At 41.5% G+C, this 18,914-nt stretch overlaps 1 protein-coding gene across 1 annotated transcript in view; it reads right to left on the reverse strand.

Annotated features, from left to right (window-relative positions):
* Positions 1 to 18,391, reverse strand: part of chd7 (chromodomain helicase DNA binding protein 7) — a 44,770-nt gene extending 26,379 nt beyond the window's left edge. The window contains exons 1-2 of the mRNA XM_056742516.1: positions 18,158 to 18,391; positions 3,992 to 5,997 (exon numbers count right to left, since the gene is read on the reverse strand). Of these exons, the coding sequence (XP_056598494.1) occupies positions 3,992 to 5,821 (1,830 nt within the window). The 5' untranslated portion in view covers positions 5,822 to 5,997; positions 18,158 to 18,391. The remainder of the gene's footprint in view (positions 1 to 3,991; positions 5,998 to 18,157) is intronic.
* Between the last annotated feature and the right edge of the window lie 523 nt (positions 18,392 to 18,914).

Genomic DNA, 18,914 nt, shown 5'->3' on the forward strand with positions numbered 1-18,914 from the left:
GCCTGCTAACTTCACAAGAGAACGGCAAGACTTAAATTAAAAGACTTCAAAACGGTAAGACTAAAATACGAAAACCTGGTGACGAGCCCAGCGGCTAAATTATAACTGTTGTCCACATTGTATAGCTAGATAAACTCCTGTACAGAAACTGTATTGATAACGTTGGAGAATTTCTCATGCTCTGAGCCTGTGTGTGAGACAGAGCAACTCGCACCATCCAGCCATGCCTTGTTAAAAGACTAAAGTTCATGCAAAACTTTCCTGTTTAAATGTGTCTGTGAATACTCTATTTAAACTTTGTATCAAGATGCGTTTTGGTCGATCTTTCAAATGGACAAAATAAGTGCACACAATTTACAAATGAACGCGACTGGGGCAGATAAACATTCAGAGAGAAGCGGGATTTTTATGCTCTGACAGCCACGAGACAAACTGAACACTAAGTGTGTGTTAGAAATCTGAAATGGAGAGAAAACATTCTGCTCTATTGGTTTTTTGTCAATAAACCAAACTTCAGCCAAAGTTTAAATCATGACTTGTCGTTTCACCTTTGTTTACAAATTATATTTGTCTGCAGTCTTTTGCGGCTGTTTAAACGCCTTCGACCACAAGAGGGTATATTTTCCTGTCAGGCTAGAAAAAGGCTAAAAGCTAAATATAACTAAAAATGCAGTTATGAGCAGTACGCTGTGTAATACGAGTGTTTTTTTTTTTTAACTTAGATTATGACCATTTGACTAAGCATATCTGCCAACAAGCATAAACAAAATGCATCCTTCGGAAAAGATTGAGAAGTTTTGAGCAATGTATTATTACTATGAATTAAGACTGCTATCTTGTACTCTGCAATAAACACTTGATCTTTCCCAATCAAGTGCACCGATTTGAAAAGACATTTCTTCAATAAATATTCTGTATCGCTTATTCCTTAATTAGATTTAATGAGATGAACGTTTAAAAGAAAATCAGTCCACTACACCCATCCATTTCATAGCAAAAATAGCTTTAGAATAATTTGGGGGGGAATTAATGGAAGCATCTGCCCAATTGAATGTTTTGCTGCCCCTGTCGTTGTTGGGTGTGATTCCCGGTTCTTTTTCATCTACTTTCAGTTGCAGTGTTATCTTCCATCCCCTCTCCGTTCATGGCGAAGACAGAATGACAGGAAACATCCTGGCAGCTGTGTTAAGCGTCCAGCATCCCAAAGTCCCAGCAGCAGATGGGAATGCGGCATTATGACACTAATAAATTATACCTATACCTTAAATTTGCTGACGTCTAAAACTAAGAGTTCTGGCATATTGCATTGCAAATGCCTGTGTTTCAAAGGCATAAACGACAAAAACATAAGATTTGTTGTATGATAGCAGTTTTCTTGGCAAACAGGAACGGCACATTCTATATGAATCATGTGTCGATTCTACTCTAGCATTTTCCTGCATACCATGCACTTTAAAACAAAAGACTTTGTAAACCACATCATTGTGGTGATGAAATGCATGTTTCCTGTAAACACACTACGAGAAAAATGGGTGCACTGTGCATGCCGAACAGTGGCAAGGTCACAGAAAATATCCAACACCAAACGCATCGGTGGTCATTAGAGCAGCTGGAAGCGCGGAGTGTTCTGCTGCTGCTTTAACGGATAAATGTCTCTGCTCTTGCCAAGTCTCCCCAATAATCAATTGCATGAATGACAATAGGCCCACCACACGGGCTCTCTGCATTTCTAATTTGACAGCAGCAGTCCAGAATACAATATGTTCAATATAGGATTTCATCTCTCGGAGGGGGAGACTGGCGTGTCAGTTAATCTAGCAGGCAAAGTGCTCACTCGGAGAGCTAAATACTCCCTGAAGGAGCACTGCGCCTCTGCTCAGCACGGCATGCTTTTTGCAGGGCCAACCCATGAGTTAACACCCAATTCATCTGATGAAAAGCTGACTGCCAAACACAGAGCCAAACCTGAGCTAAACTTTATCATCAAGATTCATTGCTCATGAAGTTCACCTTGCTTCTGCTACTAGACCAAATCTAAATGAATTACAAATCTAAAGTGCTGAAACATGGTGAGCTACTTACTATTTGCAACTATCAACAAACCCCTAGAAAATAGGCATGCTTAAACAAGAAATGCCAAAATGCAATGTGAAAAATGTATTCATAATACTTAGGGTCTGTAATAACCTACAACACTAAAATGATGCCACATTAATACTCAACACAAATCTTAAACAGTACTTAAAACTGCCAAACACAGAGACCAGAAAACGTATATATCTGCCATTTAACCGTTCTGTGTTGCAACTTCCTTTAACAACGCTGCTTGCGCAAATTATGCATAACATGCTTTGTATATTTAGGAAGTGCCACATTGCTTGTGCTTGACCCCGAGTGAGAGAGACACCGCTTAGATGGCAAGCAGAAGCTGTCAGCAGAGTCTCAGGAGGCTAGCAGCTTGTACCACTGCTAAATGGGAAATAAAGGAATCATAAACATGGCTGTCCACTTTCCACATACAGCACGAATGGATTTAAGCCACGACCAAACATTTCATGCCTTACCATCTGCAATTTTTACTTTTCAAAGAACACTGTAATGCTGTGAACACTTGCGCATGGTACCAGTTTGACTACAGAGGCTGGAGCTACAAAGAAGAGTCTGTTCCCTCAGATGTAGAAATGGTCTACTTGAAATGAAACACTCATTTTGCTCTCATCAAAGCTCTCAATGCTGTATTGGTGACACATCTCTTTCATTTAATATTGAGCAACAAAAAAAAGACCATGAGGGCATTCCTGAGGATGGAGGCCTGATGCACACTAGATTTGATCTCTCAAGAAAACAATAATGTGACTTATTTTATGCCAACTTGAACCAGCATTAATTGAATGTTATCACTCCTCCATTATAAATGTCAGAGTACTTCCTCTACTGGTCATGAATGGCATATATCCCTGTCCAAATATTTAACAGTCAATGTATTAAAGAGATAACCTAATATCAATAACTAATTGATGCCTCAGCTGATCCAAATGAAAGTAATTAATGACTGTGAAAAATATGTTACAATCAAATGTCTTTAGGCAACTCATGATCCAGACACAGACAACATGTCTTACTAGCCCACCGTGAAAGAGATCCACTGAAGCGGCACACACAACCTAAGTGCATGCGTTTCATCTAGGTCACAAGAGAGGGGGACAAATTAATGCTGACATCCTAAATGTCAACCACAAAACTTTCAATATCAGGACACAATCAAAGAGACTCCACCGCTTGAGCCACAGTTTCAGGCTGCTGTTTGAGAAAGAGAAACAAACGGCTCCATAAAATGCTATGTGCTGGATATGCATGTTGGAATAACAGCCGCCATTGTGTGTGAATGGGTCACCAGAGAAAGAGGCTTTCAGAGCAAAACAAGCTAATGGCATCAGAAGCACGTGACGTTCACAGCTATTGATAGCTGCTAACCTCCCTTCCCCACTGGCTCCCTCCTCCACCCTCCCAACAGGACGCATCCTGCTGTACGCCATTAACTTACGCATGAGTCCTCCGAGACAGGCAAAGCAAAGAGATAGGGCAGAGGGACAGACAGACATGATGCACACAGAGAGAGAGAGAGAGCGAGAGCGCGAGAGAGAGAGAGAAAGAGAGAGAGAGGGGGGGTAGGGAGGGAACGGAAGGAGTGCAGACGGGGGAGGAGAATGATGCTTACTGCAAGCAGGAAGGGAGCATTTCCCCTTCAGAGTGGAAAGGGGGGAGGGGTGGGGTTAGGAGATTAGCACTGTGGCGCCTGTGTCTTGGGGAGGGCCGGGATATGCAGCAAGGAGGAAACAAACAGCTGTAAAAATTCATTTCCCACACACTTGTTCACCCAAAGGGCTGAAGGGAATTTTGTATACCTCAAGCATGCCACCCAAAAGTTTCTAAAAGAAAACAAACACACACACACACATTACAATAGAGGGTATACTTCTGAAACAATCACCTGCATGTGAGGCACTTTCTGCATGGATGGAGGTGACTGGTGAGAAGGTGCCCATGCCTGCTGAGATGGAGGGGAGCTCTGGTGGTGTGCAGCCAGGTGTGTCTGTGATGGGGGAATTGTGGGAGGGGTGTGCACCTGCTGCAGCTGTTGCTGCTGGAAAGGCAATGAGGGCTTCTGCAGCTGCTGTTGTTGCGCTTGTTGGGAGAGCGGCCTCTGGTCTTGTGGTGGCTCTGTGTGGTTTGTACCAGGCCCTGCTGGAGGTCTTCCTTGAGCACTGGTGGCCCTATGATTGGGTGACAAAGCAGCATACATTTGGGCAGGTGGAGGATGCGGATGTTGCTGTGGGTGTGAGGGATGTGATGGCAGCTGCTGATGAGGATGCTGCTGTGCTGAATTCATTGGGCCAGATCCTCTCTGGGAATGAGCCATTGGGCCTTGAGATTGATGTGGCACACCAGGGTAGCCACCCACATCAGTTGCTAAACCGGCGCTGGGTGGGCGGACCTGCTGGGGTGGAGGAGTACCCGCAGGGGTGGCCAAGTTTCTCATTGGTGACATGGAAGGCGGGGAAGCGTACGATCCCTGAGATGGAGGTGGTAGATGCTGTTGCTGCAGCTTTTGTTGAGCTGTAGCCTGGTTCTGAGTTGGATGCATAGGCTGGGCATTAATTTGGTTCACATGAATGGGCTGCTGGTGCATTGGTCCTTGTGGGGGCACAGGTGTTTGATAGCGCTGGGGCCCTGTTTGGGCAGGGTAGCGCTGCACCTGGGACACAGGCGCATTGGGGTTACTGTTGCTGGTGGTGGTAAGGCTCACGTTGGGACTCATCCCTGAAGTGTTGGCTAATCCCTGATTAAGGTTGCCGTACGAAGGATAGGGAGGGTACTGCCCTGAACTGTTTACGGTGTTGGAAGGGACTGGCTGGTTGTGCATGTTAAATCCCATATTTTGGTGGGGTCTCCCACCCATGACTTGCTGCTGTGGTTGCTGCCGTGAGGGGCTTTGTGGAAATTGTGGATGAGCAGCCACAGACTCCGGATGAACCGGGCCCTGGCCAGGTCTGTGGAGAAACTGCTGATTGGATTGCTGATGCTGTTGAGAAGGCTGTGCTGGGTGGCGCATGGCAGGTCCTGACATACTAGGATTCTGCGCGATGCCCACGTGACCAATGAAGTGACTGGCTTCCTGAGGGAGGCCTTGTGGAAAGTGGTTCATTCTTGGAGGTGTTTGTGTCTGGTTGTGCCCTTGGATGGCATATTCACCACGCCCAATAAAAGAGCCCATTTGGTGAGCATGGCCCTGTGGTCCAGCAGGCCCATGTTGATGGGAAGCAGGTTGTGGAGGTTGCTGCGGAAAAGGGGGTCGAGCCTGTTCGGGGACCGGTATCGCTTGAGAGCCCCATGCATTTCCAGCATCTGTGAATGACTGGCTACGTCCATCTCCTTGTGCACCTGGGTAGACATGATGGCCTACAGCTCCTCCAGTACCCGCTGGAGCACCATGGTAGCGGGAATGAGGCGAGGACATACCATTTACTGGTCCATTTCCCATCATCCGGTTTCCCTGCTGGTCCATTGGATGCATCTTGGGCTGTTCGTACTGATTGAAGTGGTCAAAATGGTGGCCAAGCTTGGCCTGTCCAGGGACAGCAGGAGAGGAGAGGTGAAGAGAAGAGGAGAGCTGCCCATAGCCTTGGTGCTCATGGGGCATCTGTTGACTCATGGGATTTGACTGACCTTGTGGGTAGCCACAGTCCCCCAGGCTCTCCAGCTCATCAGAGAACAGATTCCCATCATCCCCAAAAATACTCATCATGCCTGGGTCAGCCATGGCTGCAGTGCTCCTGCTGTGCTGCCAAGCTTCAGTAGCAGGACAGGGAATGTGTGCTCACACAGAGGTGGATGTCCTCAAAGCCGCTAATCCGCTAACTAATCTGCAGCATGTCACTCCATATTTCCTTAATTCTCTCAGAGAACGCAGCGTCAGGCAAAGTCAGGTTACAGGACCTGGAGAGGAAGGGAAGAGAGGAAGCATTAACACAAATAGCACTGTTAGAACAACCCTCTTCCATTTTGTTTAACCATGCTTTATTAAATGTTCAGTCAATGATTCATAGCTTTCCTGTTGCTCAGTGGTTAGAGCGTGGGTTCGAAGCCAGTGGATTGCACATGGTAAGAAACAATGTATAGTATAAAGCAATACAAGTTGCTTTGGATAAAAGTGTCTACCAAATGCATAAATGTAAACGTCATAGCTTTTGAGAGCAGGGTGGTGAGACAGAGGATTTTTTTCTTCAGTTAAATCAGTCGTAACTGACTCTTTGCCAACCTTTGATCCCAGCCCCCACCCCCTGTTCCTTCTGCTTCCAAACAAAAGGGCCAACACACACAGCCACCAAGCCTAAATTCATTCATTCTTTACAATTCGTTGATGGTAGAGAAAGAACAAAGGATTTTGGAGTGAGGCAGCAGCAGAAGCAGTGGTAGTTAAACAACAGCAGCTGCCAGACCAGGCAGGCAGATGTAAGAACACAATCAGGCTGCCCACCTGCTAAGGCTAAGTCTTAAAACTAACCCTGTTGTTGCCTTTGTGCAGCTTTTTGTATCTGTGAATGTGTTACTAGAGGACTTTAAAAGACTGAAGGTATATATTCTTGGGAATTGTGTGTGCTCAATCTGCTCATCCCCTATGCAGGTTAATCAGATGAGCAAGGGGAATTATGTAGATGTGAGGTAAACCGGGCAGGGGAGGGGGAAAATGGGTGCCTGCAAAGAGACTCCACGGCCTAGTCAACCACATCTACCTCTGTGCATATGCATACATATATATATATATATATATATATGAGTGAGTGTGGGGGGGGTGGTGAGAAGGGATTGGTGAGGAATGCATCGTCTCAACTTTAACTACCCCACCCCATGCTCCTCCCTTTCTGCTCCTCTTCTACCCTGCCCCCAAAGTTTCCTCTTTATTAAGGTCTCTCCACATGCTGTTAAAACTATTCTGGAGAAAACCTACACAGACCAGCCTAATCTAAGGATCAAAGAGCTACATTTGAAAACAGGCTTCGGCATGCTTTGGTTTAACTATTTAAAATATTCAGCACCACATATACTCCTGGACAAAAACAATATTCAAAAAGTACAACAAATTTGTCACATTTTATAATCAATAAATAAGGGAAATAAAAGAATGAGTACAACTAGATAACAGCGGTCATGCAACATGACAGTAGGTGTCAAGACTTCCTGTATGGCAATATTGCCGCACAGAGTCAACCTGATACAAACCACAAAGCGAACAAACATTTCACACTTACACAACCCTACCAAAAACCAACAGTTCGTCTTTCCACTTATTACCCTATCACTCAGTAAGAAACTTCTCGACTAGAACAGCTGATATAGTGGTGGATTTAGTCTTAAGCCTAACTTTTTTTAGCCACTACCTGGGCCCTAAAGATGGTGACAAAGGGTGGCCACAGCTAACCTCAATGGAAGTGTTGATTGGAGGTAGAGGAGATGTCTGCCTGTTTGTGACAGGACCACGGCTTTAATCTCCTCACAGCTTTAGTTAAGAGCAGGAAAATGAGTCTTCACACCAGTCATAAATCAGGCCATTCACCCAAGGCTGCACTGTACTACGCTGTTCTTGCTGCTTGCATCAGTGGGGGGAGGAAGGGAGATTCTACACAGCCATGCCAAAAGCCTCACATTTGAATCCCTATGATCAGATTTGGTGTCTAAGCCGACCGTTCACCCAATTCTCTTTGGAGAGTGACAGATGTGGCGGAGTGCCAGCGAGACTACTCCTGGAATGCCACACCCTCCAAGGAGGAGTACAAACCCACAATACAGAGCAGAAGTATTTGTGACGTAAAACTTACAGTGCAACCACAGAGAGTGGGTGGCCAAGGCTTGCCCCTGACCTGAGGGCAGAACAAAGTGAAGTGTGGTGGGGATGGCAGCCAATATAACCAGGGTCATACAAAACATCACTACAAAGGCAAATTTCCTTGCTGCGCCAAAACAAACATACTTAAGCTGTCTTCAATATTTGTAGTATCTAAGGTAATGCCCATTGGGCACAGTTTTTTATGTAGGCCCAAAATTCTTCAAGAATGGGCAAAAGATATTGCAAAAGATACTGCAAAAGATTTTTTCTGACCCAAAACAGGCTGGAGCGATTCCTAGAGTAACTTGAGTAATTCGAATACAAAAAAATCCGTAAGGCAATTTTTTGCCTCGAAGCTTTGTTTAATCCATTTAACTACAGTACACACGGAGCACTGCGTTTCCACAGACCATTATTACTGAAGCACAGCTAGCTAAACTCTGGACATGTTATGTAAACAAAGACGCTGCATAATAAAATACAGAAAAACACACAGAGGTTTTCATTTCAGTTTGACAACCACAAGACTGCGACAAACACTATGTGTGTGAATGGTAGAGATGGAACATTACAGCTCACCCACGGTTCAATACGAACGAAGTTTTCACCCACGGATTTTGGTTCGGTTCTGGTGGCTCGGCACATTTAAGTGTTTATTTATAGTTCCTAATTTCCTGGTGTATTGAGTAAATGTAAAGATTTACACTGGCATCTCAAAGCAGTTTTTGGTTCACTGTTCGTCACCATGCCAGTAAAATAAGCTTCTTGAAGAGGTTTTATACATCAGAATTTTAAAAATAACGTAATGAAAGACAATTGCTGTAATGGAAGTAAGGGAATCATATGCACGTAAACAGTGCAAACACTAGCGCTCCATGGGAAAGGCCAAGGATAATATATTAACAAGGTGCACCACTGCCATTGCAATGGAAGCGCTCTTGCTATGACATAATAAGCTGTCCAAAAGGCATGGTGCTGTAGACGCTCTTTCTGCATGTGCTGGGTAAGAACAACGCGAATAGTGCTGCTTTCATATGCTGTGTAAAAATACATTCTTGATCTGGCATATTCAGACATTATCACCTAAGTCCAATTTCAGCATTATACTCAACAGCACATTGCTTCTCGTGTTCACAATGCGGCATATACAGTAGTTTATGTGGACAAATATATGACTATTTAATAGGGGTGGGAGAAAAAACTTTCTCGATTAATATCGATTCAATCTGCTAGCGATTCAAATTGATTCACTTTTTTTCTTAACAAACATAACTAAATATAAAAATGAAGTCTTTGGAACAAATAAGGCGAAATTCAACTGCAAGAGCGGTGCGGCACCTGGACCTTCTACGCGCAAACACATCGGAGCAATATAGAAAGAGAAAACCGAAAACAGTTGTATTAAAATACAATATGTGACAGTTCTAAGAGTGGGTAGCCAAAGTACCGAGACTAGTCTTACTCTAAGCTCAAACGTGAGGCAATGACATTTAATCTTAAATATACTTGGTACATAAAGAAACGATTCTGAATCAAATCGCGACCCTAAGAATTGATCCTTAAACGTATCTTGAGGTAACAAACGATTCCCAGCCCTACTATTCAATAGTTAAAAATGAAAAACATGAACTGAAAAATTTAAACTAATTAAGGTGAACTAAATGTGTGAGCTGAAGTTAGCGGTTAACCATTGAATTTATTCTTTCTATTTTTATTATGTTTCGTAATTATATATTTGTATAATATTGCATTTTGGATGTAATATGGCAAATGGAATGTACTAAATGGGTTTAGTTTTCACAGATAATGTATACAATTTCTGCCAAAAAAAAAAAAATTCTAAAAAGGAAACAAATTAGCTGTTCATTTTAAGAGACCCGTCTTATTTTCTCTTGTATATTTAGCATTGCTCTTTAATAAAGAAAAAGTACTTATCCGAATACTTGATTAATAGATGGAATAATTGGTAGAATCCTTACTCGATAGCTACGGTCTTACAAGAGATCATTTGAAAAGACGACGACTATATGATTATTTGAGATATCATATACAAAACAAATTTAGTTCAATACACACTGAAAATCTCTACAAACACAACCACCTAAAGATTCTATGGCACTTTCACACCAATCAATGTAAAAAAACTTGGCTTATTAATTTTGGATGAACTGTTCTTAAAGAATGTGAAAAATGAAGAATGACATCATTCCAAGCAATCACTTGTTTTTAAATTGTACATAACTAAGAAAGACTTTTTTCGTATCTGCTCAATATAAGCATACAATATGATGTGTTTTTAGTTTAACTGTTTGTCTATATGCTATGATGAGAAATAAAGTTAGTGAGGAGGATTGACAGTGTGATGCGGTCGCTTTCCTCCCACACATCTAATTTAAGCCTTTGTTTTACGATTAAAAAATATGATTTCAGGAAATCATGAAGCCATTGTGACTATTTAAAACACAACAGACTGCGTGATGCATGTTTTAATGGTAAAATTGTTACTATTCTGCTCTTCTGAAATAAAGCTTTTCTGATTTTGTTTTCAACTATTCAACTACCGGTACTCATTTCTAAATGGAAGCTCGTACCTCTTGAAGTTGGGAGCACCAGTGCTTCCACAGAAAGAAAAAAAATTCAGCCCAGTTCTCTATTTATTTGCTTAAATATTATGTATGCAAGTTACCTACGCATCCTATTCAGTTGTTAAAGAAGTCTGCACTTTGCAGTTATTACAGGGGATACTGTCACCAACTTAAAATGCCCTTTTATACAGTCATTTTATGACAATCAATAGCACTATTTCCTCTCTCAACCAGTAGAAAATGTGGTCAAAAAACACCGCCATGTGTATAAGTCTGGAAAACTATACATTTTTGGTCATACCACCCAGCCCTAGTCATATGGCACATACATGTTTTTGGTGTGTTATAAGTTGCCTATGCATGTATTAGATATGTAAAATTGCACAAATGTATTTATTGCAGAGCTTGTCTATGATCTTAAGGTTGTGAGGATCGGCATCTCTGCGATTTAGCAGGCTCGTATATAATTTTTCAAGGTTTCATTCACCATCGGCGAACAATGGAGGCTGATTTTAAATGTTAATATATTATTTCGGGTGCTGGGTGATCTCCATAAGTTACCAGCGTCTCCCGTTTGTTTATTTATCATGGAAACTATCATAACATTTGACACCCACAATCTTTTGTCCGGTTCGCGGAGCTATAGGCTAGACAAACTATACGCAAAGCCATGCAATCTCATTCGGGAAATAAGTCAGTTAATTTGAGTAAAAGCATCCCTTGCGAATTCGTCACATGAAATACTGTTGTTGGGATGTAATTTAAAAATCACAAGAGATCTCCAGAAAATACTAATGCCGTGCGAAAACTGAATGGTGCTAATGTGTAACCTGACGTTATGTCTCTGACCAAATTCACAGAAGGCTCCAACTACGCAAACTGCTACCCAATCAAAGCGGTTGGAATTACTTATAAAGTCTTCAATGCGGCACACCCATTAAAGCAGAGCGTTCGCAGAGCAGGCCTGAAAACCAGTGTAGAAAATAGCCTATTACTTCTTGATTTTTATGTTTTTGAATGTAAAAATCATGCAAACGTCATAACTAGACCTCATACAACAGTATAAAACAATAAACAAGGCCAGTTCATGAGACCTTTAATTCGTGTATAATTATTGCATTACATCTAAAACAAACAATAATATTAGTTTTAGCCTTGTCACATGACCCTTTTAATTTATGGTTATACTGCCGAGCACGAGCTCAGGGCAAGTTATCGCCACAATTCCCAATGCCTCACTGAAAATAATTCATGCTGGCATAGCAGAACTGGAGAATTCACAGGAGCAACCATATAGATCATGTGAACAGTTGGTCAGTTTTGACTTCTCAGTTTATTTCTATAACATTGGTGAGACCACAGTTGTTCATATGTATCAACGTTAGACCATAACGACAATGAGTGCGTTTACATGCATAGTCATACTCTGGTTTTGCTTAATAAGCTGATAACAAGTAAGGTCATATAAAAGTGTAAAGCGGTTTTCTTTATCATGGAAAGCTCAAACTGCTTTGGCAAAACTTCCTTGGCAGAGGTAGTTTTTTGCCCTCACTCGATCACGCTGTATGTAAACGCTTTGACCAGTTTTCTCCAAGTTTTGTTTATGTGCGAATGTCTGACAGCGCAATCGTAAAAGTCCCAATCGGAAATAATAAATAAATAATGCGTAAAAGTCCGCTCTTGAATCATTCAGTTGATGTAGAAACGTCAAAATGAAGAACTATTGTTGCATATGCAGGTACCACAGACATAAGAGATATAAAAATGAAGCTTCTAACAGTTTTCCCGATGCAATTTTGATCACAAACTATCGACCATGACGTCACTGTACGCAAGAAACACGGCAAGTCTCAAACTTCCACGTTAACACGTATTTTTTATGCGTCGCCAGTTTATTACTACGCATGTAAACAGGTCAAAACGGGTTTCTTCTTAAACTGATTTTGGATAGATATCTTATTTTATGCATGTAAAGGCACTCCTTGATAAATAGATAAACATGCCTAAACTCAGCAATTAAATTGTTGCAATTCAACAACTTTCAAGAAAATAGTTTCATAACAATTATGTTACACAACATGTAAAAAAGCCCATCTGTTTAAGTGCTAACTTTTTATCTGCTGCCACAGGCATACTCGTACTCTCAGAGGTCACTGCTTTTCACTACACAGAATAAAAAGGGAACATGTGCATGTATGGTATTTATGGAACAAGCCAAATCAGCACTGGCGTTTGAAATATAGTCTTAAACGCATATCTGATGAACTGTGTTTGACTGAATCTACTTAACTTAAAAATATATGATCACAATACCTCAATTGAGTAAGTCACAAAAGTTGTTTTTATCCTTGACTCGAACTGTGATCTTCTGACAAAACAGACAATAAACATTAAAGCAGTTTGAGCCGGTTTTTAGTCGTCTGTGTCGGAGCACTAACCCGCATTGTTTTCTCCTGAAACCAAACCAACGTGGCCATGCCAAAAGAGCAATGCGCTGTGATAGTAGGAAAGAAAAAGTGGGGGAGGAAAGGCCCACCAAGTGTGTGTGATTGCAGTCATCAACACCGACAGTCTCTTTAATGCACCCTGCAAGAAAGTCACTGATTAACCAATTCTACCTCCCCAATTTTCCCATTTCACAGAGAGCTTTAAAACCCTGTTAAGAGAGGGGAGGTCTATGGCCACCTGTGGTTTGTCTCTTGGGATTAAGTTTAACATACACAAGGTATGCATCATGGCGAAAAAAGAGGAGGAGCCACACTCAAAACAACTCCCTGCACAAATGCTCACCAGCAGCATTCCTTTTATTTTATTCCCCTCTTCAACAACCCCCACTAGAATCTCTGACTGCAGCTGGGCATAATTTATATCTGTGCTATTCTGTGAGTGAGCACACATTATATGCATAGGCGGGGGTTTGGTGGGGGTGTATCTGTGGCAAGAAACCGAGCACAAAGACAGTGCTAGGGTGACAGGATGTGAAGAGTGGGTAGTTGGAGAGAGCGGGGGTTAGGGCCATAGAGCTGATAAATTTGCACAAACTGGTTCTTATTACACTGGGTTGCTGTAATTGAATGGATGACTTTTCGTTTCTCACTTTATAGTGCGAGCTGGCCTATGTGAGGAAAACTGTTGCTGGGAACAAGCTCTTTTAGCCTACGTGTACAATCCTAAGTAATTTAGCAGATTTTGCTGCAAACATCAAGCATATACTGCCTTATTTTAAAGGACTACAAGGCCTGCATTTCTGTAACATGAATGAAAGAGCTTGCGTGTTATAGAACAGACAGTCAGAGAAGGCAGATATGGAAAAAGAGGAAGAGAGAACTTTGACCTTCACTTCCAGACCTGCTGTCACCAAGTCTGCCTCCGGCACTTGTCTGCTCACCGGCTGAGGACCTGCAGACGGGTCATCTGGGGCAAAAACCCATGAAGTCCCTCTGTGCTACATGCTTTTAAGCATTTAACCGTCTGATACAATACTGTCACAAACCATGTGGCCATGACAATATTATTCATGCAGATTTCCTCAGATTATACACTGAACTATAATAATGGAACCGGAACTGAAAAACAGTGCCTTTTATTTATACAGCAAAACTACTAACACGAAACACATCGGCCAAAAAAAAAAACTCATCTGAGATTTCAGTCCAAAATGATTGATCAGACTGAAAATGTCTCGATCACATTAATTTGATGAATTTCAGGCACGGATCAACGAAGAGGTGTTATGATGACTGTTTGCCAATAAATTTCGCAAATTAATATTACAAACGCGCATTGCACATCTCTTCTGAAAGAGAGCTTGCAATGCATATGGCTTAGTCTTTTCCTTGCGCCAGATAGAGTTTGTTATGTATGGGGTCTGATTTGTCTGCACATGAGAGAGTTTGTCTCTGGTTTTTCCTCACGCCAGAGAGAGTTTATATTGTCCAGAGTTTGAGTTTTCCACACATAAGAGAGCTTGTAATGTGTCCGCCTTTTCCTTGCTACGCGCATAAGGGTTTAATACCAGCGAACGAGTTTGCCAATCAAGTGATAACAGCACACGCGGGCATCAATGACACATTTGGATTAATGACAATAGTTTACTTTCGCTTCAAAGGCTGTGGTGGAACAATATTGCCAGTTGCATTGTACTCGCACTCTGATAGAATGCTAATAGCAGTCACACATGGGCATTTTCTGCCCACGTTAGCTTCTGTTTTTGTCCATATATGCTTCTCATAGACCAATGCATTAATTGCCCTGCCCCTCGACAATATCGAGTATCGGCGATCCACAGGCCGGCGATAGAAAGATCTGACTATAGAGAATATCGCCCAACACTAGATCAGCGTAATCGTTTTTTTGTAACAGTAATCAGATTTTGACATAACCTCAGGCCTGATGATGTCAAGGTTGTACTATATAACCTTAGACTTATGTAGTTATACACTGGACACAGAAATGAGCTGAAGGGAATCCTATATTAGATCTCTACTAAACAGCCCAAACAAGATTTCAAGGACTTTGTCATGAAATTATAACAACAAGGCTTGAAACAACCTGCTCTGTCTAACAAATAATTGGGGAACTGGCACATACAAACAACAAAACCACATGCATGATATTAACAACGGATGTGATTACGAAAGCTAAAGGATTGACATACACTATATACGTTGAGCAACAAAAGCAAAGGAAGTGTGATTTATTAATGTTGGGATGGAAATGAAATAGATTGCATGCTCTGAAGTGAGGCTTAGATGGAAAAAGTTACTTTTACATCACTTTTCCTGCTGGATATCAAACATTTGAATTTATAAAAACTGTCCTGGAGCATTTCGAAAACATTAAGCGGTACAGCAACACCTTAACTACTAAGAAAACAAAACTGAGCGACGGCTTTACCCACTAAAGGCCAGCGGTTCTCATTTGAATATTAGATTCACCCATTTTGAGCTATTCATCTAAAACGTTTCCTCCATCTTCTATGAGGTAGGAGAGAGGGGGATGGTCAGCAAGGGGGAAAAAAGCCTGCTTGTTTTGCAGCACATCAGGCCACTGCAGCCCTTCTGTTAACCCATGGCACGAGAGGAGGGGCTGGAGGGAAAGGGCCTGTACACAGCACTGCTGTTCCTGGCGTAGATTGAAAGCATGTTGTCAGATAACTGAAATACCAGGTTTGAAAGCACACTCCATACTAGTGTTTGTGTGCACATGCCATTGTGTGGGGTGCCAGACCTACTTCCACTGAAGTCCTCTGGATTTGTTTGTCCGTTGCAGGCCAATTTTAATAAAAAGCTATACTATATTTAGGAAACAACTACAATAATCAACATTGGATGCTCAAAACTCAAGCTAATTTCATGTGTCAGAAAGAACAGTGTTGATTTTAATTGTATTATATAAAGGTCCAAGTAAGATGATCTTTCCATTCAGGAATATACTAAAGATACGGATTCTCAAGACGTGTATAGCCATGACAAAATATTCAGTTTCAAAAAATGCTGACAGCATCTTATTTATCATATGTAATTTGCTAAAAAATACTTTTCTGAATACTTTAAGCGTATTGACATGTCGTCTGTCATCTATTTCTAAGTTTGCCTGATACAAGTCAAAATGGCTGACAAAGGACCCACCCCGATCATCCTCCTCCTCCTACAACTCATAGGCATGGCATTATTTACCATACATATTTATATCTGGTTATGTGTAAAACGTCAAACCCTTAACGTATTAAAGGATCATCTAACGAGTACTGCAGTAGGAAACCAATTAAAATCTTGCAAGTAAAGGTGTCCACATTCGTTGTGTGAAATCAAAATCATGTTAGTTGATTTAATAAAAGTGAAGTGACCTTTTTTTATCTTTAACTCTGGAGCTTATATAACTCGTACATGAAAGGTGCGCACGAAAAATGGCAAATTTAGAAAAACCTCCACACTTTTCATTCGAGAGCAACACAATCTCACATGATACTAACGTGCTCTGGAACAACAAGTTGTAATCAAAGAACTTCTCAAAAGAGGAACCGGCACTTGACTCGATTTGAGGCAACTAGTGAGCAAGCCTCGTCAACCACAAAAAAAGGCACGCGAGTTGAAAAGCTCAAAGCGACAACAAAGCAGTCTCACATCTGCTCTGCCATACCCGCTTCATATCTGCTCGTCGAGTGGACCGACACATTAAAAGCTTCCATCTTAGGTTAAAGACTTGAGGCATTGAGTGGAAGAGACGGCGACAATACATCGTCTTCAAACCTAAACTAAGTATTTTTTTAATATCACATGCTTTAAACGACACATTTAACTACAAGATAAAGAGAGACGGTTCTAAGCATAATATGAGACCGAATATAAGAGAGAGCTTTTTCACTATGTACTTAGTTCAAACCCCGCAAATTAAGCAGGTGGTTATGAAGTTCCAAGCTTGTCATAAATATAGAAGATGAATTTTAAAACCTCTCTAACTTTACAAACAAGGTTAAACTTTACAAAAGTCATCCTGTACAAGTCTAAAACGTCCGTTTTTCGATTTATCTCGAAGTGTCGAACGATCCCACCCTCGTTTAAAACCCGTCTACCTGTTGAGGAGCAAAGGGGAACAAAAGAAATGTGAGACGAGTTGTGTCCAGCTAGCTAGTTAGCTTGTTGGGAGACAATGAAGTCGACGCTGTCCGTCTCCTATGTAGCAGATCGGCCACTTGCAAACCAGCTAATTACCTTTACGCACGCCTGCCTTGCCAACGTACTTTTCACAGTCGTCCAAACGATTAAAAAAACCCTCATAGGTCTCACCAAACAAGCTATATTGATTATCTGTGTAGAACAAAATACGTCAAGATTTTAACTCTAATAAAATAAGCCAAACGAGGGACTGACGCTCTGGCCTTAAGCAACCTTCCCGACTCTATTTTGTCCTTCGGACGAGAGCACTTTCGGAGGAGTTTTGCTGTTATCGCGTAATATTTCGATAATATTTTAAGACAAAGGTGGCGAAGAAATAACTTTACCACAATCTCAATCGCAGTTTTGGGGTGCGTGAAAACTATTTCAAGTGTAATTGTTAATGCTAGGGATGCGGGGATCTCCCTCGTTCAGCTCGGCCAATGACTCACCTACGTTCAAACCACCTCGTGTCTCAACACACAATTAGCTTGCTAACGAACGTTTACTTAACATAATTTTTGGGAAATTAAATTGACTTGGCTGTGAAAACATACAACACGGGTGTTATAAGTGTTGCGTGGTGCGTTTTGTACCTTAAAGGATTAAACGACGCTTATGTTATTTAACTAATAGATTTCTCGCTTCCACTCCTATAGGCACCGTAAGGCTCTTACGTTATACAATGCAGTGAGCGTGAGCTAAATGAGCTAATGTTAGCATGTGCTTACGCTAGTTTGAGAATCTTCGAAGAGTTCACATAAAATAAACGAAAAACCAAAGCATGGTTTTCCTATTATGCGCGAGAACCTCGATAAAACCAACTTTAAAAAGCGATTTAACGAAGCGGATACCGGCGCGGTGAAAAACAAAGTTAAATGTGAACTTAAAACTGCTTTCTTACAATGAAAGTCGGTGTATATTAACGGAACACAGTTTAAAGAACACGTGGAACAAACACATAAGTTTGGCGACACTGATAAAGTTTGTGGATTCGCATTGTATCCTCAGAAAGAAAGGCGATTTCTTACCCTTCTCAGCGCGGGTCAGTTTAGGGTTTTCACCAATGAACTCCTGTTGTTATATCCCAAAAATGCCTCTAAATGTGCGAATAACTGTCGAAAATCAAAATCTGTCTGTAAAGTCGGCGTTTCAGTGTCCCGTGCTCGCCGACTCTGCCTCTCTCCTTTGTGTTTATTTCACTCAATTCGAGTTTAATCCGATCGATCCAGGCAGTCGCGTTCTCGTGTCCTCTCCTCTAGACACTCGCGCTCACCTTCCACAGACAGGGGGCGCGTGCATGAGCTGCTGGATAAACGGGCGTGCGCGTGAGTGACCTCGCCGGGTTGTGACGCAAGTGCATTTTTTCATGTACCTTCCGATTCATTATAAACATTTTTGTGAAGGTTCGATACCGATGTTTTAGGGGACACTCTCTTTATAACACTTTGAATATTTATTGGGTTCAATATTATTGCTTCAAACTTTATAGCCTCAACTATTTCTAAGACATTTTAGTAAAAAAAAACAAGATTAACGTTGACATTCGTAGAGAAATGTGATGAAATAGACTTAAATAGATAACGTTATATTAAATTGTGAGTGATGTTTACATGCTCGAACTGTTTATGTGAGCAGCACAATCAACATCTGTGCGAAACAAAATGTTCTTTTTCAAGTATGATGTAACGTTATGTAAATCTGGCTTTCATCACAGATTACGGGAAGTTTACATCTAAAAATAAATAGGAAATTGTTTTAATTCACAATGTATGCTACATACATGCA

This window comes from Triplophysa dalaica, chromosome 3, assembly GCF_015846415.1.
Source record: "Triplophysa dalaica isolate WHDGS20190420 chromosome 3, ASM1584641v1, whole genome shotgun sequence".
In the NCBI taxonomy this organism is placed as follows: domain Eukaryota; kingdom Metazoa; phylum Chordata; class Actinopteri; order Cypriniformes; family Nemacheilidae; genus Triplophysa; species Triplophysa dalaica.